Source organism: Glycine soja, chromosome 20 (genome assembly GCF_004193775.1).
Source record: "Glycine soja cultivar W05 chromosome 20, ASM419377v2, whole genome shotgun sequence".
Taxonomy (NCBI): domain Eukaryota; kingdom Viridiplantae; phylum Streptophyta; class Magnoliopsida; order Fabales; family Fabaceae; genus Glycine; species Glycine soja.
The window spans coordinates 9,341,048-9,364,173 of NC_041021.1; the positions used below are offsets into that span (position 1 = coordinate 9,341,048).

The 23,126-nt window shown below is 34.4% G+C and overlaps 1 protein-coding gene and 1 pseudogene across 1 annotated transcript; one reads left to right on the forward strand and one right to left on the reverse strand.

Annotated features, from left to right (window-relative positions):
• Nucleotides 1–4,919: 4,919 nt before the first annotated feature.
• Nucleotides 4,920–10,462, forward strand: LOC114403670 (protein TRIGALACTOSYLDIACYLGLYCEROL 2, chloroplastic-like). Its single transcript, XM_028366772.1, has 6 exons — nucleotides 4,920–5,104; nucleotides 5,800–6,416; nucleotides 6,572–6,901; nucleotides 7,918–8,033; nucleotides 9,823–9,913; nucleotides 10,004–10,462. Exons 2-6 carry the CDS (start codon nucleotides 5,895–5,897, stop codon nucleotides 10,094–10,096), a joined length of 1,152 nt encoding a protein of 383 aa, XP_028222573.1. The 5' UTR covers nucleotides 4,920–5,104; nucleotides 5,800–5,894; the 3' UTR covers nucleotides 10,097–10,462.
• Nucleotides 10,463–18,048: 7,586 nt separating this feature from the next.
• Nucleotides 18,049–23,126, reverse strand: part of LOC114401855 — a 76,740-nt pseudogene continuing 71,662 nt past the window's right edge.

Genomic DNA, 23,126 nt, shown 5'->3' on the forward strand with positions numbered 1-23,126 from the left:
GACTAATATTTAAAATTAATTTGAGCTTTGGTGAAGGTATGTCCTAAAGCTTCATGCCCACTTTGGAGCACTTGCAATCTCCCAAACATGTCAGCCATAAATTCTCCTTCTTTCATGCAGAAGCTCTTATAATGTCTCATTAAAGTGGCGACTTTTCCAAGTTGAACATCTTTTGTTCCTTTATAGTTGACGCTCAACAAGTTCAAAATCTCTTTGGTTATGTTCAACCTGCAAATCTTATTGTACTTATTTTTGGACAAGGAGCATGTCAAAGTATAATGGGCTTTTTGTTAAGCTCCATTACGACAAGGTCAACATCTATCCATTTTTCTTTATACCTAGTTATGCCACCATTCATAATGATCAGCCAGAGTCTGTACCGAATGAACTTGATGTACATCTCCATTTTTTCCTTCCAATAAGGATAGTCATTTCCTGTGAAGCTTGACAACCTTGTAAGGGATACTCTCTCTACATTAAACTAACTGTTATTGTTGTTGTTATCTGTCATCAATATCTTTTCCTCTAGACATTATCAAGTGCTTAACCCTTAAAGGCTGAGCTTTGGTACCATACTGTAAACGCAAAAAATCAAAAGAAGGGGGATTGAATTGTGATTTTAGAAATCTTCTAAACCTTTTCTTTGCAAAAACAAAGGTACCATCTGAAATAGCTTTGAAAAAGATAACAAATTTTCACAATTGACATGATTAAACTATAAAGACAGATTTTGTAAAAAATTTATAAACACAAAAAGATCAAATTCAAACCCAAAGTCAATTAGCATTGACTATATGAAGATATAAGACGTAAGAATTTATGCTGGTTCATCTCAATCACCAAGATTGCATGCAGTTTTTAGCAAACCACCAAGTTCCACTAACTTCAACAAGTTACAACAAGTATTGTTTATTGTCACTTCTATCTCTTACAACCTAAGCTTATCACCAATATCGAAAACCTAGTATTTTTTGTTCTACCAAGACACTACTGGCTCTAAAACAAATAAGAAGATTTGTTGTTGGTTTGCACACATGCTAACTTAAGCGCTTAGTCTTTTCTCTCAGGATAATCAAAATGCTTTGAGAGCTTTGCAACTTTACAAAATATACTAAAAATGTTTGAGATGAGAGAACAAGAGAATTCAAATATTTTCCCGTAGGTTCATTAACCTAAACTCTTCAAAGCTTATTGTATTTATAGGTCTTTTTCAACAAATGTATGATGTCTATAAACAAATAGATTTTTTCAATGGAAGCTTGTGTCTAAAGAAGTGTTTGTTGGATCATTTAATGCTTATATTAAATGCATGTCCCCTCCATGCTAAGAAACCACTCTCTTTAGTTTTCTTGAAGCATACTTTAGCAGAGAACCATGTGTTTTTCATCAAAGCGGGTTTGTCACAATAGAGTGCGTCTTTTAATTGTGTTTGAACTTGAAAGCTTTGATAGTTCTTTTATGCTTCTTAGGATGTTGTCAAATCCTAGGAGAATGTCTATAGTACAGTTCTTGCACAAAAAATATCATACACAAAATATTAATTGAAGTCTTAAATGAGATCTTTAATATTGCATTTGATCATAATAACATTAGCTTGCCTATGTTTCAAACTTTAGACACAAATCCAATTTTTGTCATCTAAGTGTGCATAAAACTCAACTCTGAACCTTTGTATTTATTTTCATCTAATCAAAATAACTGAGGATCTTGATTTGTCTTATGACTTAACATAAGTTAATTAGTTAATTTTGTTAAATTTTACAATAGTTACCTTAAAAGTCACATCATTGGTGATTTTTTATTTGACAATGTACTTTTTTGCAATGACAATGCATAGCCAGTAAGGGGGTGCTTGGTACAACAAAAAATTTTAGTTTCCAAAAATTTAAAGCTAGGAAATGTTTGTTTTACATATTTGTTTTTTTTTTTTGAAAAAACTTCCACAAAATTTTTTGATCTATGTTTTTCATAAAATTGTTGGAGGTTGGAAATGGAATCTAACTTTTCGAAGTTAAAAACAAGTTTTGTTGTAATAAGAATATATATAATCATTTTAGATCATTTAATCCAATAAATAATTAAATTTTATGAACAAAATTCTATTAAAACTAAATGTGTAAATCCTTTATTCATAAAAAGTATATATATAATTATTTTGAAAAGTATTCATGACTAAATAATGATCATAATTCTTAAAATTCATGATTCTCAATGATCCAAATTCTTAGGCATAACATTTTTCTTTTCCTTCTACCCAACCAAACATATCCTAAACACTGAGGTTAATACGCGTAAGTCAAGATAGGTCCTGCACGGTGGGAAAACCTTTTTGAGTCGTCCAATTAAAATGAACAGTTAGATAAGGGAGGTACATCGAATGGGAAAATATTGTTGAAATTTTGGCAAGAATACCAAATCGCTCAAGTAACGAAGTAGTAAGTAAAATATCATCTCTAAAAGGACATGTGTGATAAATAAGTAATTTTTAGTAATTTGAATAGATTATAGAAATTTGGAATTAAGATTAACTAAATCTAAATAACAATATGCATAACGATAAAGAATTAAGGTAAGTAATAAAATCAAGAAAATTAAGGAAAGAAAAAAATAGGGAAACAAAGGAAAGAATTACAAAGGGAAATAAAGGAAATAAATATTGATTTTAAGATTTCAATGAAGTAACTCAAATTAAATAAGATTTCATCAAAATAAAGATTAAAAAGCAAAAGGATTGAGTTTTGGAATTATCAAACAATTGGCATGCACGGTAAATAGGATTTCAATCGATGAGAAGAACTGTCAGGGTTTAACTTCATTGGACTTCCTAACATGGAGTCACCACAAATTACTATTCAAATAAGTTTATATTATCATCAACGCAAAAAATTATTGAAGCCTTAATCCCTTAAATGAGAGAACCTAATTGATTTCACTATCAATCCCTTGAATTAGTGTAACCAAGGTACTTGCATTGAGAAAAAATGTTTTAACGATGACCAATCCTCTTTATCCTATCTCTAGGCATAAAAATGATTGGTTGTCTTCTTTAATTCACAATTCAAAAGAATTTTCCTATTACAATTGAAATTATAGAATCATGCAAATGAGTGTGATCAAGCCATATATAAGTATTAAGCATAGAAGAAGAGCAAAGATAATACTTTATTGAATAGAAATAAGGTAGCAATTACATGAAAGTAGGGCCCATAGCATTAAACCCCAACAAAAGAAAGAAGTTAGCTACTCATAGTCATGGAGAAAAGCTTCCAAAGCTGTCAGGAACGCCTCTGCCTTTTTTTCTTTCTTTCTCTCCAATGTCAAATGGGAAGCCCCTAAACTAGGTTAGACTTTTCCTATTTAAAGCAATGGACTAAAATAGAGTTTAAGCCCAATACAAAATAGATTGAAAAATAATAGAGAATTCTCGCAACAGACACTGCCCAGGTGCACGATCCTGTTGTGCGAGTGTAGAATTCTCAGCCACTTCAAATTTCAACATTGCCCATGTGCATAGACTCCTTCATAATTTCTTACATAGGTGTGCGAGGCCTTAAAACTCTCAAAAACTTATTTTGCGTCCGCAAAACCTCCAAAGCTCTAGAGTTTGAACCAAAACTCTTAGGACATCTCCTTTGCTCGGTCCTTGCTTCCACAAAGCTCCTACAAAACATAAGAAAATAAACCAAGATCAAATATAAAAGGCATAAACTAGTTAATCCTAGTTAAACCTTGTTTTTTATTCAAACTTTGCACAAATGGATATAAAAAAATATTCAAAAGCACAAGAGATATCAACTAATTGCCCAAAATGACACCAAAATATAGGAATTTATGGCAATCATTAAGTATTGTGTTCATTTCTCCTTCCCCTTCCAAATGGGCTTCCACGATTATGTTTTCCCTTCTCTCCTTACTCTATTGGCTTTCCTCTTGCAAGTCATCGACGACCAAGGCGTTAACAACCCTTTTGAAGTATGTTGCTGCAACCCTTTCGAAGCAAAAAGTCACCAAATCGATCAACATAGCAAAAAATGAAAGAATGATCAGAAGGGAAAAATAAATTTGAGTTTTGTGGTTTGTTTCTTTCACGTTCCTAACCTAATTGTGTTTCTCATGTATTTTGCATACCTCACCGAAATCAGAGAAGCCCATTGTCTTTCCTATGTGTCTGACGTCATCCCTGGCAAGGTAGGTCCATGAATTCAAGGAAAGTACTCCATACATAAGTGTAAGTGAGTGACAATGTCAAAAAATGAAACGAGGAAGAGGAAGGACACGTAAGTGGAGTGAGGAGAAAGAATAAAAAGGAAAAAAAAATGAAAAGTGGGAATTTGGAAAGATTGGTGACTACACAAGGAAATGTTGTGGGCACACACGGTGGTGTCGGGCTCGTGTGGTGGTTGTTGGTAGCGAGGGAGGTGAAACGAGAACGAAGAAGGTCAAGAAGGGTGCAAACTGAAAACAAGGAATAATCACGACGACGACAAAACTTCGGCAAAGATGATGTGTGGTTGTCGTCATCAGAGAAGATGGTAGCCAAGGTCGGAGAAGGTGGTGGTTGTCAAAGAAGTTAGGTTGTAATTTTAAGTTTATATTTTTAATTTTATTTTTAAAAAAATCATATGCTACTTTCCATCTTTGGTGTATCCTCATCTATCTAACCCTTCATTCTAATCATATGGCTCTAAAAAGTTTCCCACGTGCAGGAACTATTCCCACTCATGCACAGTAAAAACCGTCCTAAACTTAAACCAAACTTATATAAAAATCCTTATAAAAAATTAACAAAAATATGGGATGCAAAGAGAAAAAATTGAGCGAAAAAAATAAATAAAATCATAATGGTCTAATTTATTTAGCAGAAAATAAGGTTGGGCCCATTATAACAGGATTAATGTTGGGCTGTGTTTAGGTTCGAACTTCTCTCTCTTTGGTATATTCTGATTTCTGACTCACTCACCGTCCAATGGCTCCTGCTATTGCACACGGATCTCTATAGCCTAAACCCTCTTTCACATATTATTCTCTCTCTGTCTTCTTTGGCTAGATGGAAATGAAAAGTATGAAGCATTAATCACTTCTCTTCCCTCGTTTCAGTTATTGGGTATGTTAAAAAACCACACTTTAGTTTAGTCCTCAATCTCACGGGCAGCAATGCCACCTGTAAAATTTTACTTGGCTTTTCAGTTCCCATGAGAAATTGAGTCTTGAATGGGTTGATAATGGTTGTTGCTGGGTACAGGGCGCAACCCCCTTTATGTGGCAGATATGATAATTGAGTTGAGTTGGGGAGTTTCTCTTTTTACCTACCCCGAATTTTGTTTTTGAAATGAGAATAGGATGCCAGTGAAAACCCAGGTTTTTGTTTCTTTGGTTCTTTTGTTTTATGTCTTTTTTTTTTTTTTTCATTTCTGTTACTGTACTAGTATGTATGTTGGGAAAGTGATAAGGTAGTGAGTGTATTGTTTTTTTTTTTTTTAAGTGTGCGATTTGTTTGATTCTATTTATTTTGGAGAAATAAAAACCCTTTATTTTTCTCAGCTTTGTGGCTGAGTTTAAAGAAAAAACTATTATTTTTGGCAATTAATTTGTTTCCAAACACACAGACACTTAATCTTAAATCTAAAATCTATTTTGTGGATGCTTTTTTGCATACCTCATTCAATGATGGCTCCATTTGTAATCATTGAAATTGATTTGTGTTATTGTCTTTTTTGTTGTCTCTTGTTTTTTCCATCTCTTTTTGTCCCTTTAGTATGTATGTATTGTTGATAAGGGTTTTATGATTTTGATTTGTAGGAAATTTTTGCTGCTGTAGTCTTTGCTGTTTTGATTCATTTCCAGTTCATCATTGGGAGATATTAGTATTTGGGAGTTACGGTGTTTGCTCAAAGATGATTACTAACCCTTCATTGCATGCTTCAACATTGCCAAGTGCTTTATCTTCATCTCTGATTACTCTACATGGAAGTTCTGTAAAGTGTATGCCCTGCCTTCCATTTAGAGCCCTAAGAAAAATCAACTGGATAAGAGCTACATCTGCTGCAGATGGAGGGCCTATTGAGTCATCGCCAGCTTTGGGATCAAAAAATCCTCTTGCGGTTGTTTTGGACATTCCTCGTACCATTTGGAAGAAAACAATGCGTCCATTAAGTGATTTTGGGTTTGGTGGTAGGAGCATATGGGAAGGTGGGGTAGGATTGTTTTTAGTTTCAAGTGCGGTTCTATTTGCGCTTAGTTTGGCCTGGTTGAAGGGTTTCCAAATGCGATCCAAATTCAGGAAGTACACAGCAACATTTGAGTTTGATCAGGCTTGCGGTATTTGCACTGGAACTCCTGTGAGGATCAGAGGGGTGACTGTAGGTGATGTCATTCGTGTGAATCCTTCCTTAAGAAGTATTGAAGCTATTGTTGAGGTGCCACTTAATAACATAATATTTTGGATGAATATGGAACCTTGTTTAACTTTCTGTACCCTAACATCCCAGTGTATTAAAATATTGCTTGGCTTTGAACTTATTTTAGTTGGTGTGTTATATCAGTTCAAACCTTTGGTTTCTTCTATTTGTAGATTGAAGACGATAAAACAATCATACCGCGAAATTCATTGGTTGAAGTAAACCAGTCAGGTCTTCTTATGGAAACTATAATCGACATTACTCCTCGTGATCCTATTCCAACACCTTCGGCTGGACCTCTTGACCAAGAATGTTCTAAAGAAGCACTCATTGTGTGTGATAGAGAAAAGATTAAGGGTATAGAAGGAGTGAGTTTGGATAAATTGGTTGGGATATTTACCCGTCTTGGGCAAGATGTAGAGAAAATTGGCATTGTTAATAGCTATTCGTTGGCTGAACGAGCTGCTTCAATTATCGAAGAAGCGAAACCACTTCTTATAAAGGTGTGATGTTATTTTCATATGCCTGTGTGCTTGATTGATGGTAAAATATCCTGAACTAGACTGCTGAATCAAGCATTTTTCTTGCCTATACAAAATGAATGGTTTCCTGACTTTGAGTTTGTTATAGTATTAGAAACTAGAGCAAGATTTTTTGTTAATGCCTTGCAATTCTCTGTTTGAAAGTCTTGATTTGGGAATTTAGTTTTATTATATGCTCTCATTATATTGATAGTAACCTATTCCCTTTTTCAGCATAAGTGCCAGATTTTACTAATTTGGGTGCATTTGGTTAAGCAACATACTTAAGCACTTATTTAATAAGTTCTTATTACATTAGGGCTCATGCCATAAATTTGATCATGAAAACTTATAAGCAAAATAGAGCTTATTTCAATAAGCTACACCAAGAAACCCATTGAAATAAGCTAAAAGGAGCTTATAGAAGTCCTAAGATATCTTCGCAAGCTTAGATAGGCTCCCCAGTAGCTCTTTCAAATGCACCCTTAGAGCAGTTAATGAAAGAACTTAGCTCATGGAACTTTTTTAAAAGATATGTCATTGTAATCTGCAAGCTTAATATCCATGTTCAAATAAATACCTTATTTAATATATGGGCCATTCTCCTAAAGCATGCTGGCAGCAAGTGCATCAAGTTATTGTAAGCAAAAGCAAAAAAAATATTCCATATAAAATCTTCTGACCTCATCCAGATTCTTAAGAACTTATTATGGACTTGTGCACATTTTCTTTTGGCTTCATTAGCAGTTAAATAGTTTACGTCTTACAATTTGGTATCTGATAACCAAAGTGATAGTATTATTTATGAACTCTGGTGTCTTAAATGCACCTAAATCATATTTATGGGCTTCAAGTTCTTTTTTTTTGTGTGTGTATATATTGTTTCCTATATATATTTTGTTGTGTGTGTGTGTGTGTGTATTGTTTCCTTATATACCATACCATTCTATCATGCATTCTCATACCCGTATTTTCCATTTGATTTAGTGATGTCACAGATGAAAGCCATGGCTGAAGATGTTCAACCTTTGTTGACTGAAGTCCGTGATAGTGGCCTGTTGAAGGAAGTTGAGAATTTAACCCGAAGCCTTACACAAGCAACTGAGGATTTGAGGTTAGTTTGTAAACCTATGGCATCTGTTCAACTCTAATTTATCATGCATACATATACACAATGTTGTAAAAATTGAGACCTTGCACAGGATCGAAAGGTAGATGAAAGATCGTAAATAAAAAAATTGTAACATGGATCGTAAGATCTTTCAAAATTACGCAATTATATATGAAGGTGTACATATAATTAAAATGACACTGGCAAGGAAAATATCCTCTCATTCATCAACTTTGAACTAACCCTAAATGAAAATTCATATTCTTAAGTTTATTACATGGGTGGAAGACGGAAATTCGCCATATAAACATGCCATTGCGCCTTATGGCACCGCCATGGCGGGCCTCCCTTCACAAATTGCCTATGGCAGTTGGAAAAAAATCCACCATGCCATTCTGCTATGGTGGCACCATATCTGCTATTTAACAACACTATTGTCAATAAAAAAAGATTTATCAAGTGTCAACATTTCAGAAAACAACATTTCACCAATAAAAGAAAAAGAAAACATTTCATAAAATAGTATTATAGGCATACATAATAGAGGCAAAAGATAACAAAATAAGAAAACTTTAATGCATGCCAATAAAACAGTTTTATCATGTGTCAACATTTTAGAAGTTCTATGTTCTTATGCCTGTCAATTAAATAGAAGAAAATAGCCATATACAAAAAAGCTTTATTATGTGTCTAAAGAAAAAACTTTATTATGTGTAAATAAAACACTTTAATGTGTTAATTCAATATGAAACCCGCAAATTGCATAACTGGGAAAAACAGAGGCATAAGTTTGTGTGACCCGTATACAAAGCAGAGGCATAAGTACTGTTCTTATGCAGCAAGAAGAACTGGCAATTGGGGCAAATCACAAACAAGACAAGAAACCTGCTAATCACACAAACAAGACAAGAAACCTGCTAATCACACAAAGTGAAGAATGGAGAGTCTAGATGAGCAGACAACAAAATTGTGTGAACTTAGTTGTAAAGAGGATCCATATAAAAAAATGGGTCTTGAACTGAAACCCAACCCAAAGTGAACCCCAATGACCCATACGAAAAGATCGAAACGGATCATAGCTTATGAGATTAAACTTGCGATCTCGTGCAGTCCAGAATGTTCTGCAATTATACTCGCAACTTTTACAACAGTCATATACATCCCCACCCAACATATAATCTTGGGATAGATCCTGCATGAGGAGATTGTACAGTTAAGGTGAGAACATGATGTGATTGTAACTCATAACATGTCTTATTTTTAATCTTTATCCCTAAAAGTTGAAATTGCATGTAAAGTTCTCTTACACATAGATGTATGCGTGAAAGGAAGGAATGGAAAAAAAAATGAAAAATGTTGTTTTGTAAAAGAGAAATTTTAAGGATAGGAGAAGTTGAATAATTTGGAGAAAGATGAGCAAAGTGGATATAGACTATAACAAATGGTAAAATGATATGTGCGTTTAATTTCATAATCAACTTAAAAAATAAGTGTTATTATTTTATTTTATTTCCTTTGTTCATAAGTATGAAATGGATACTGTTTGAGAGTTCTCTAAAGATAATGTCATTATGAAATGGATACTGTTTGAGAGTTCTCTAAGGATAATGTCATTTTTTTAGTGTCGTTGCTTAACCATGAAGATCCATGACAATTATGCTTACTATAATTGAACTGATATGATAAGGTTATTTAATTTTTATTTTACACTCAGAACATTCTTTAAGTATAATAATTAGTTTAAATCTTTTGTTTTATTCTAATTAATCGAAATTGTTCAATGCTTTTGCAGAAGGGTACACTCATCCATAATGACCCCTGAGAACACTGAACTGCTCCAAAAGTCCATATATACTCTTATTTTTACCCTGAAGAACATTGAGGTAGGACCCTAATTTTTAAATGGCCTCTAAGTATAACTAATATTAATAATTTTGTTACTTCATTGATCACTTTTTGTTACATTATTGCAGAATGTTAGCTCGGATATTTTGGGTTTCACTGGCGATGAAGCTACAAGAAAGAGTTTGAAATTACTTATCAAGTCCCTCAGCAGGTTATTGTGAGGTCAACAGTCCAATTTTAGTAGGATATAATGCAATTAGGTTATTTCCAATGTGTTTCACCAACCACAACATTGAAGGAGTAAATATTACCGTGACTGTTTTTTTGTTGTCTCTAAGGAGTGGCAATACTGATGGTTTTTACATTCTACTGTGATAGAAATTTGTTTACAACGAGGTGCAGAGATGTTATTGATTGGGGCAGATGATTGCTATGTGCACAAACTTATTTTGCTGAAATTGTTATTCATTTGTGTAGAATGGAGGTGATTCTTAATGATTGTCAGTCACACTTCAGCTAAAATGACCCTGACTTTTGTTAATTGCCATTGCAAAACAAACAACTAATGGAAATTGTCATCTTCGAAACTCGAAGGCCATATCACATGGTATGATGGTTGTAAATTCATTCTTGGGATACAAACTTTTTTGCCACAAACATAAGAGAGTGAGGGTACATGCTTACATTGGAGAGGTTTCAATTGTGGGTAGTTGTTATCTTCAAAATTAAAATCTGAGATGGATGGTCGTTTGGTATCCATGCAACTGGTCCTGAGTATCTAAATGTTTTTTTTTTTTTGTTGATACACGATTTTGTCAAAATGTTTGTGGCATAGGAATCTAAAAACGTGTCAAATTTTAGCTCTATCTTTTATCATATGGTCTATTTTTTTTGTACTATTACATATATTTTTTTTGTTGTTTAAATTTCATATTAAGCACGCTACACTAGAGTATAAAACAATTATGGATACGAAAATAGCATAATACAATTTAACAAAAGAAAAAAAAATGGTACTGCCCATTCTGCTGACAAAAGATCATGTAATGTATATATAGAAAAGTGTCGTGGGGGTTAAAAATAGGGTGTATTTGTAACATTTAAGAACATTGTTTTTTGTTGAATAGCCTAATTCATCATTTTATTCATGTACTGTTAAAAAGTTTTACAATTTTTGTAATTGCTAATAGTTGAAGACTGGATTGTGGTACATACTTGAGTGGAAAAGCATTCAGAGTGTTGCTAGGTGCACCCTGCATTATTGTTGGTTCACCTAGCAAAGCTATTAAATGTCAAAATTGTCCTTGCTTGTTTTTCTTCTTACGGATCAAGGTGATCCGTACGTTGATCCATAAGTGTCTTACAGATCAACGTACGGATCACCTTGATCTGTAAGAAGAAAAACAATAATTTATTAATTAGTTTGTTATATATAGAAATCTAGTTTTTTAGTTGAGATTCTTGTAATTGAAAACGATTATGCAATACATGAATTCAAACAATACATTAACTTCAACATAATCGAACAAAATTAAATTTCCATCAAATACTACAACTAACTAACTCATGCTAATTTTGTGACAAGGACAACTCGTCTTCCATTTGCGGTACAGGTTTACTGAAAACAGCTAAAATTTCTATTGGCCCAATTTTTTTCCAGTAGTTAGACTCAATGAGCACCTTCATCACGTCCTCGTTGGTTTTGAGTTCAATTATTTCAAATTTTATAACTTTTTCTGAATACTCATGGTGACTTGGTTTCCGAAAAAACAATCGCCTTACCATTTGTGTTTCATCAACACCATAAGGGGAAATCCCACGAGGCGCAACTTGTTTGATCAAATCCTTCAGTTCATCCATGGTACATCCGGTGGGAATGTCAAAGTTTTTGAGATTTTTTCCTGTGAACGAGTAACCAACAAACTCATTTTGGCGTGACATGTTCCACCTCCCATTGTAATATAGCAGGACATCATGAGTAGGGGTCATAGTAGTTTCAAGTAAGTTTAAAATACCATCTGGGGTTATAGCAATGCTACATAATAACTCAATCGGACCAACAAACGAAAATTCATGATTACACATTAACATTGTGTTAACATCAACATCATCTTTCAGTTGCATTCATTGAAACCGAAATTGATTACTTGCATACGTGAAAGGCTGCCGGTAGTAAATTTCATCCAAAAATTGCTTGTCGATTAGCTTAAGGGTATTGTGTATTCTGGTTTTTAACGTTTAAAAATCACACCCGTTAGGTACTCGAATGGGAACTGGAGTTGAAGCTTGGAAGGAAACACCACTGTCGTTGTGAACAATGGATCCATTTGGAAAAATAAAACCTAATGTGGAGTTTACAACTGTTTGACTGCTTGTCTCTCCCAAGAATGCCATAGTTTTTTGTAAGATTTGGGTTGATACTGAAACTTGTGCTTTCTTACAAGGTTAGGTTGTGCCATATATATAGATGAGTTTTAATATCAGTGCTGCATTTTTTAAAGATTGAAAATACGCATGCACATGCTTTCTGTATGTGTTGTCAACTACACGAATGACATGACATGCTTTAGCTTGCATCAGATCTGCATGTGTAGTCATGCTGTGTAGGGTCCTTTCACGTGCTTTATGTTAATGCAGACAACAATTTATCATACACGGTTTTCCACAATGTGTAGTCAAGTCAGACAACGATATATCATACATGCTTTTTTAGAATTAAGTAATAATTTTGTTGTGGACGTAACAAATAAATTACATGTTCAAAATGATCAGGCATTTATAAATTACATGTTCAATCATCATTTATGTCAACATAATCTCTCTTGAACATCACGAAGCTCTTGTAATGCTGCATTATGCTAATATATGGATTTGGTCACGACTTCGCCTGCGGATGACAATTGCTAGACCATAACAATGGTATAGGCGGTAAGGGACAATGTTCTTTTAAATAAACCTGTTGTGTATGCGAAAAAAATGTTAACTCAATCCTACAAAACTCATTGCATAATCATAAAAAAAAAACACTTCATATCTACAATGTACCTCAACAAAATGATTGTCATACACATTACCGATACAAATTATACGATGCAATGAAGAATTTGTCAGCGGTTGACTTCTAAGGGGAAAGAATGTCATGTTTTGTTGTTTAGACAAGGATACAACGATTACGTTATACCTTGATGCAATGACATGTCCCATGTCCGTTATATCCATCCACTTATCCGTTGTCACCTGAATAAAACAAATATACACGTCAAACTTAATTTCAAACTAAAGTCTTAAAAATCAAATTCATAAATTACATACCTTGGTTAACCCATCAACAAGTAGTGACATCCTTAATTCCTCAAATCTCCCCGTGCCACCAAAGAGCTTGATATAGTCTTCTGAGAAATTGGCAAGTTCTTTAAGCAGATGGTTGCGGACCACCGATCAAGAGTCTTGACCCATACCTAATAAACCGGCAACCGACCGATATCCACAGTTACCATCACCTTTGACATCAATAATCTTATCAATGAAGTCGTGCATAAATGGCTGAAACTGGTCCAACATGGGCATCATCGTTCTTCAATTCGGTTGCTCAGAGGATGATGCAGTACGTCTCACCGACGAATTGCTATTTTGTTGTGATTCAAAGGCATCTACATACTCCCAGTAAGATAGATCGCGCTTTGTTGACCTTGGGTTCTTACTCGTAGTTTTCTTCGGTGCCCCCTTTGTGTTAACCTTTGCTGGAGGAGGACACATCGAATTCTGATCAGGGTGTGCAATTTCCCAAAGTTTACTTCTTAGAGTAAACTTGCCACAAACATCAAGTTCTTCGAATTTTTGGTACATTGTTTCCATTACGTCCTTGATGCCCACCTCGGGCTCAGATAACCCTTGGTCTGAAAAACTGAGTCTCCTCCAGAACATATGGATTGAATCAAGTGGGATGCAACCACCAACATATTTGGATAGCTCACAAGCACAAGAAAGGCCAAGCGTGGTTCTCACCACGCAACCACAACTTGAGGGATTCTTGCCAGCATAGTGAACACACTCTAATTCAGCAACAATCTGATTTAAAGCATACCTTGAAACCATTCCAAGTAGCCTCTTGTATAAGGTTTTTTGGAACACATGTCCAATGACATGTGTACTTGTTTCAAATGATGCTTTAATCTGTGTGTGCTGCAACGTAATCATGTTGTTCACGACATCCCACACACTGCATAAGTCTCCAATGCTATTTTGTAACAGTCTTTTTAAAGATGAGTGAGCATATTCAACCCTACATTTCAAATACACAAATAAAAATAAACATATACAATAATACAATTCCATAAATTTTTCAACGTTAATAGAAATAGTTGAACAGTTTCATACCTGTTTGTTGTTGTGTTTCCTAAGTGCATCACCTTATTAGTCCAGGCGGAAACAAATTTTTCCTTGTGTGGTATTATCCATGTTTCCTTGACATAGTCAACAAATATTGGCCAAGGTGCGCAAGCTACTTCGAACTTCTTCAGACATTCATCAAACTACTGTTCTTAAGGATAATCAGTCAGAGATCCCCAGCAATCCATGACATAATCCCAAGCATTTTTTTGCGCAATTAGTGATTTACATTTAGCCTTCACATTCTTGTTTATGTGAAAGATGCACAACAAATTTGTGCATTCAGGGAATACATCTTTCACTGCATTCATCAATGCTTGGTCTCTGTCAGTGACAATAACTCCAGGGAGGGCATCATGCTTTAAAAAAAGGCATCGAAAGTGTTGTAAAGCCCATACCAAATTATTAACGCGTTCACCCTCCACATATGCAAAACCGGCACAGAATGTCATTCCAGTCGGTGTCACCCCAACAAAATCAAGCAATGGGAGTCTATACCGGTTTGTTTTGTAGGTATTGTCTATCAAAAACACCAAATTGCATGCGTTGACTAACTTCACCGAATCAAGGTGACACCAAAAGATATCACGAACCACGTCTTCATCCTTTATTCTGTGCCAATAAATATATTGATCATGTTCAAGAAGCTTCATCAGATGTTGCATTTCAAGATCGCTTCCTCTTATGGAAGAACGGAATGCACTTCTTGCATTGTATATCTGTTTAATAGTCGTACAACTATTGGCATTGTGTTCCTTCTGAGTTAGCAGAATGTTTATTGGCTTCACCATGGACTTCGTCATATTAGCAATAAGTGTTTTTTCAGCTTTAGTCAATCACCCCGCATATGGATGTCCAACTAATGACTTGGCCAATTCATGATTGTGCACTCCACAAATCAACTTCACCATCTAGCCTTCTCCTCCAACCACTGGCTTGCAACGAAGCTTGAAGGGACACCCACATTTCCTAGTCCCAGTGTCTCTTCTGATAAATTCTTTTTTCCTACACTTATACTCGCCACTCCTTTCACAACCAATTAACACAAACGTACTCCTTCCTCTACTACCTGTGTTTGTGTCCGACCTTAAAATCACCGCCACAAATCCGTTTTCATGAGCCACGGATCGAGCCCACCGCAAAACATCCTCTCGGCACTCAAACACCTACGAAATCCACATAATTTAAGTTTTCTACCAGTATTCATTTGATTAAATATGTGACAAACATTAACATTATAACCTGAGAAGTCTTGAACGCATCCGAACAATCAACATGTGGTTCATTCGCACCACATGATTATGCATTTTCATAATCCATATCCGCTCGTTCAGACATTATTTCATACATCCACTCATCTTCATCCATCTAACCAAATCAAACAAAAAATGGTCATACAAAAAAATTAGTAATTTAAAAGAAAAAAAGGAAAATAAATGGAAAAACAGATGCAAAAATGCAAAAACAGATGCAAAAACAGCAAATACCAAAAATAATACATTTACAGATCAACTTGATCCGGAAGCTTGTTAATACTCTTCCGGATCAAATTGATCCGTAAGAGACTTCCAGATCAAATTGATCCGTAAGAGACTTCCGGATCAAGTTGATCCGGAAAAAGCTTACAGATCAACTTGATCCGGAACTCATCTGTACGTCCGCGATGAACAAACACCATCTGCGTACCTCGTTGTAGAAGCAAATGACTTTGATGTTTTGATGATGATCATGATGATTTGATGCAAATGATGCAAATGCGCTTTTCAAGATTAAATTCAAGACAATGATTCAAGAATACAAGACACAAACATTAAGATGATCACTAGTGCATTAGGAAGGAAATTCCTAATTGATATAGCAAAAGGTTTGGCCAAGTAATGCATGTTTAAAAGTGTTTTTCAAGAGATTTACTCTCTGGTAATCGATTACCAGAGGATGTAATCGATTACCAGTGGCCAAAAATGGTTTACAACAGCTACTAAATATTTGAATTCAAATTTTAGACTGTGTAATCGATTACACCATATTGGTAATCGATTACTAGCAGTTAATAAACATTTTAATTCAAATATTAAAGCCTGTAATCGATTACACAATTATTGTAATCGATTACCAGAGGAGATTTTCAGAAAATAACTTTCAAGAGTCACATCTATTCAAATGGTTTATGAATGGCCATCAAAGGTCTATTTATATGTGACTTGGAAACACGAATGAAAGAGAGTTTTTGATTGCCCAAAAAGTTCTATCCTCTCAAAAGATTAAGAGAGTTTTTCTAAATTGAAATGTCTTATCCTCTCAAAGAATTCCTTGGCCAAACACTTGCACATTCAAATAAGGAATTGTGATTGATCTTCATTGTACAATCTGTCTCTTTCAAGAGAGATTTCTTCTTCTTTTCTTTTTACTTCTGGAAAAGGGTTAAGAGACTGAGGGTCTCTTGTTGTAAAGGATTCCTGAACACAAGGGAAGGGTTGTCCCTGTGTGATTCAGACTTTGTAAAAGGATTTTACAAAGAGAGTGGAAAATCTCAAGTGGGTTGCTTGAGGACTGGACGTAGGCACAGGAAGTGACCGAACCAGTATAAATCAAGTTTGCATTTCTCTCTTCCCTTAAACTTCTTTTATTTATTGCTATTTATCTTTTGCCTTTAAAGAAGTTTATTCTCAATTATCTTTTGAGTAATTCATGTTAAGGGTGCATTGTTAATCTAAAAAGAGAGAGCGAAATTTTAAATTGGGGAATAGTTCTTGTTATCTTAATTCAACCCCCCCTTCTTAAGATAACTGAGGCCATTTGTCTAACACTCGTTTGTCGCCACCGACCACCACAAAGCTTAACGCTGGAAACTTCACCTTCACCGTTGCGCTCAACATTACTACCCCCACGAACCAGAGGCAATGCCGCACAAAAAAGAGAAAACGAGAAGCAAAGCTTTTTGAAAATGGAGGTAAGAAACTTTTCCGAAAAAAAATGGCATTTTTAAGGAAGAAAGGTGGTAGGGACAATTTTGACATTTAATAGTTTTGCTGGGTGCACTAGCAAAAATGCTGGGTGCACCTAGCAACAATCAAACATTCACCAGCACGAATGTCTTTAGAGACTGTCATAATGTGATTAATGTGGCAAGTTGATCATTGGAGTTAAATAGATTCGTACTCCTTTAATAAAATAAAATCATTCGATCCATCCATAAAATTATTTTAAAATTTATATTTTAGATTTATAATAAATTATTTAATACTCTCTTTCTCTTTCTCTCTCCTCTCTTATTCTTTTAATTCTTATATTATTTATTTTTATTTTCTATGAAAAAAGATTAAATTTTAACATGCCAATACATTCTTGCTAAAGCTTTCAATTTGCTCATCTTGAAATTGCTTTACGATAAAAATTGAATTTATTGTCTCCTATAAACTAGCATTAACTCGATCTTAATAATTTATTTAATCGACAACTTTTTAACGTTTTAGAAAATGTTTTTTTTTATCAACTTTTTATTTATTTATAAGAAACCCCCCAAAAAAGTTAGATCAAACACTGCTTCCATGTACAGTAAGTCTTACTAGAATTCATTTGTAGTGTAAAATAAGCCAAGTTGGATGTTAAAAATTAGGAAATAGTTTGTTACATACCCGTGAAGGAAAAATAAACAAAAAGAATAGAATAATACCCCTATTACCCACTTTTTCTTTTTCTGAATTATGATCAAAGAGCTATTACCCTCTTTCTAATAACTACAGTGAAATTATTAGAAAACTTTACACTCACAAGTGGTGACAAAAACAGAAGAATTCCGAATATTCCCCTGGACTAAGATTCAGGAGTTTTCACTTAGCCGATATACAGTGATTTCTTGCTGCTTGAAGTACCGTCTGTCCTCTTCATCCACAAGAACAAGATTTAGAAAGTACTTCACACTGAACTTGTTGTTGATGTTGCGGTATGTGGGGGTCAACTCATATGGACTGAGGAACAATCTCACAGGAATTGATTCTCCTGAAAAGTCAATATCAGTAACACTAATATGCAATTATGTATTGATTTTAGCCAGAAAAAGGAATAAAATCTATTTTTAATTACAAAGTAAATCAGCCTGTACAAGCATCCCTTTCAAGCTCAGAAAACAGAGAAATACTAATACAAATTTGAAATTTGACAAACTACAATAACCTGAATTGAAATACTAATGCGAAAAGTTGGTTACAATTTGAAAGCATTAGCTTTATCCTAGCGTGTTGTTCAATTACACCCATTAAAAATATCATTTACAATAGGGGTTATAAGGTTGGCTTAGGGAGGGTGAGAGAGGTCGCAGCTTTAAATCTTTGTCACTAACAAAAAATTAACCACTAACATTTGTTGATAAAAAAAAAATCATCTATAATAACAAGTATGATGAAAAATGGTTTCTTCTTGTATTGAAAGAGTAATTGTCAAAAGTTTTAGACATTTGTAACTAAAAATCTCACACCAGGATTGGTCATACCCACTCTCAACAAATGTGATATTTGTTCATTTAATTATTGCATTATGCATTTGTGTTTTGAGTTAGTTATATTTCATTTTGTTTCCCCACTCCCTCTTGGCTAAAAACGGAGGTTCGTTCTTGGATTTGTCCCCAACATCCAGTGTCACTTTGTTTCCTGAATAAACTTACCTCACAAGTCTAGTATTCCAATTAATTTTTCAACTAATTAAAAGTATAAGAGTTTAACAAATGGTTTCATTAGACCAGGCAAAACAATAATGTATGCACTAAACACAATAAACTTTATTGTGCCCTAGAAATTGTAAAAGTAAAAAAAAATGGAGACAGCCATGCAGGGAGAGAAAATAAAACAGGAATTTAGATCTCAAGATCTATGTTAACTGATCCTATTTTCTTTTCCTTTTCCTGTTTTCCTCTTTTTTAATACTATTTTATAGCACTTACTAGGCTTTTATACTTCCTCTAATGCTAATCTTAGTTAATGTTTGTAGCATCATTTTTTTTAGAAGAGCTAGGTTCCAACGTCCAACGCATAATCAAACTCAACATATCTGTTAACACGGGATTAAAATAGGGATGTCATTTTACTAATCACTACAAGACAAACATCATGCATATTACAGAGTAGAAAATCATTGTTCAAAATAAAAAGTGAAGTAAACTATGAAGACTGCAAACCTCGGACTGGAACACCATTCATCAAATCAAACTTTGAAAGGGTCTCTGTCTCAACATCCCAGATCCAGTTGACTCTCAGCGCCTGACTTCGAGTTCCATGGTTTTTATTTTGATTCTCACCAGAAGAAAATATATTTTGCCAACGATGACATCCTTCAGATGGTACCTGTTAATTTTTTAATACCACAAGCAAGTTTCATTTAATTTTCTTTAAGAGCATTAAAGATGTTTATATATTCGTGACTTCATGAGCTATTTAAGACTCACTTGCTTTTTCCGTATTCAAACTCTCTGTGTAAGCATTCTTCAATTCCTACTTCCATCTGCATGAAGCATAAAGGTAACAAAAAGTTAACCTGATATTAAGTAATATCAATTCTCATCAGAGTATACCATTAGATTAACAACTACATTACTCGTGAACTAAAAACAACTCCCTCAATCACTCCAGTTGCAAAGGAGATGACTCAAAATAGAAACTGATCCAAGCAGTTTTTTTCTTTTAGCAAACACAACAGCATCAGAGTAAGGAATTTGTATTTTATAGCATGAATGAAAAAATACAAGTTTAACGTGATCGAGCATGAAGCTTCAACTAGATGTAGAAAGTGAAGTGTGGACAAAACTTTCCAGTACATTCTCTATTTGAGATATATAGGTTGAATTATCGAATTAATGAGAGGCAAATTTGCAATTAGCAATATGCATCTACTGATAACCACCGTGCAATCCTCACCTTAATGCTGTTATTAAATGGTGGAGCTGGAGAATAATTGCGTACCTGAAAAGAGATCGTAGTAAAAAAATAAGGTTTACTTTGGGAATAATAAAAAACTAATATTCTGTGTTAACCATAAACTGACATATCAAAAGGAATATATACAGTAATTACTACAACAATCAGAATATAAAAAAAGAATAGAAAATCTTGTCATAGCATGATCAAGCAAGAAACAGTATGTTGGACTATTGTAGGCTTGTGATGAAAGTTCTTCTGTTAAACTTTGTACTATTCAAATCCAATAGATGATTGGGTTTACTTCTATAATATACAACATTCATAAGCGTAATAAGTATTTGTGAAGGGACAAAAGACAACTTACAAGAAAGGTTGATTATGCTTAAAAGTACAATAAAAAGTAACACAAAAGTTCAAATTAAAAAATGTATCAAAGAACTAATAAGTTCCCCCTTCCTTCTCTCCTTTCTCTTTATAAAATTAGAACTCACATTCAAACTTCCTTGAGATGCTCTCCATCTAAAACCTACTGTTGGAGATGTTATAAAAGTATAAAACCATTCGTATGCCTTCACATAACCTTTCCAGATTATTAGTTCATGGGTATATTAGTTGTAGGGTGATCAATTATCAAAATTAATTTGTAGAGTGATTAATATGAAAAATTAGTTGGGAGAACAGGTTTCTTTGATTTTAATATGAATTCTATAAGAATTAATAGAAGATATTACAGTTTTCTATATTAGATGAATCGGAGAATTGATTTACTTTGTTTTAAAATAAGATCTTTATCATTATTAGCTATTATTTATTTCCTTTATTATTCCTTGAATCAAGGAACATACTTTATTGTAATATTTCTATATAAGATAAGAAAGTTTTTCCTATTACTTTCTACATGGTATCAACAACTCTAGGTTTACCAATCTAGGGTTTTTCTCTCTCTTCCCTAATGGCGGCATGCCCAGATGGCAACACCAATGACTTAGCCACCACAACTTTTTCCAACTCGTTTCAAGTCAATGTTCAATGCCTCAATGGGAAGAACTACATAGAATGGTTGCAAATCATTGCTTGGTTAACCAATTCTATGGAACTAGTGATTGGAAAGCCTTTTATGTTCTTGCCCTCAACAAAAGAAGTTTGGGATGCTGTGAAAGATACATACTCTGATATTCAAAATTCTTCTCAGATTTTTGGCTTGAAATCAAGACTATGACATGCAAAACAAGGTGATAGGGACGTGACTACCTACTATAATGAAATGGTGACTTTATGGCAAGAATTAGACCTTTGCTATGAAGACAACTGGAAGTGCAGTGAGGACAATATTCAATTTGTTAAAAGGAAAGAAAATGATCGTGTATTCATGTTCTTGGCTTGATGAAGTACAGGGCCAAATTCTAGGTAAATTTCATTTGCCTATAATTCATGAAGCTTTCTCAGAAATAAGAGAGAAGAAGCATGACAAAGAGTCATGTTGAACAAGCCAGCCCTTGTTTTAGAAGCAGAAGGTTCTGCCCTTGCTGCATAGAACCTAAATGAAGAAGGGAAGAGAGATGAAAAAAATTTGATAGACCATAGTGCAATCATTGCAAGGGGCAGTGTTGTCAAATGGCGGCACCACGGCGGTATGGCGGCACGAATTTTTGAAAAAACGCCACCAAATAGCGGTGGCGTTGCGGGTTTCAAATGGCGACGCCATGGCGGCCGCCATAGGCTTAATGGTGGTGGCGGAGTGGCGATTATGACGGAAGAAACTTTTGTTTTTGAAAATTTTCCCAAAATGAGATTGGGTCGTCTTGGGTTGACCCGACCCAATCTTAAACCCGATTTTCAAATCAAAATGGAATGAGCAGCACGCAGCACGTGAACTCCAACACGAGCAGCACACAACACCCAACACACACCAGCGACAATGGCACCACAGAGGTCTCACCCGAAGTCGACGACGACACCACGCGAGCAACGGACGGCGATGGCGACGACAAAGACTAGAGACTGCGGCGACACCTAGTTCTATTTTTTTTTGGTTCAATTTTTTTTTGCACATGGTTCTATTTTTTTTGTTCAATTTTTTTTTGTTTGACACTCTTTTTTAATTTTTGGTTCTGCTTTTTTTTTTCCTGTTCAGTCCTCTTCTACTAATTACAAGCAAGAGGATTATGTTGGGATTGGAGAAGATGATTAGAGCCTCAACCTTTACTTTGCATTATGCTTTTATCCTTTTGTTATTTTGAACTCTTGAATGAGTTTATTTGGTGTTGGTTATTGTGTGAACTTATGAAATTTTTTTAGTTTATTTAAATGCAATTCATTGTTTTTTAATTTTTTAATTATATTTATTTTTTATCTATTGTTTTGTTTATATATATATATATATATATATATATATATATATATATATATATATATATATATATATATATATATATATATTTTGTCCGCCATTTGCCGCTATGCCATCCGCCATATTTTTATGGTGGATTTTTGGCTTTCCACCATGAACCGCCATTAACAACATTGGCAAGCGCCCATGGCATACACGACAAACTTGTTGGAAGAGTCATGGGAAGCCTCCAAATTGGAGAAAGAAAGGAGGAAGTGACGGCTGTGCACTTCAAGCTAGTACGTCTGACCAAGAGAAACAACCTCCCTCAAGTCCCCTTCCTTTCACTAAGGAACAATTAGACCAATTGTACATACTTCTTGAGTCTCAAACCTCTTCTTGCTCTGTAGCTCAAAAGGGTAACTTTTTACCATCTGCTTTCCTTAGTGTCAATTCCAATTATACTTGGATTGTTTGATTCCAGTGCTTCCGATCATATGACGGGAGAGTCTAGTTTCTTTGCTTCATATAGTCCTTGTGCAGTTAACCAAAAAATTAAGATTGCAGATGACTCTTTTTCAGCCATTGCAGGAAAAGGTTGTGTTGTCATATCCCTAACACTCA

Coding starts and splice junctions, on each gene's coding strand:
- LOC114403670 (XM_028366772.1), top strand. CDS start 5,895: ATGATTACTAACCCTTCATTGCATGCTTCAACATTGCCAAGTGCTTTA. Junction 6,902..7,917: donor CGAAACCACTTCTTATAAAG/GTGTGATGTTAT, acceptor GTGATGTCACAG/ATGAAAGCCATGGCTGAAGA. Junction 9,914..10,003: donor TTACCCTGAAGAACATTGAG/GTAGGACCCTAA, acceptor ACATTATTGCAG/AATGTTAGCTCGGATATTTT.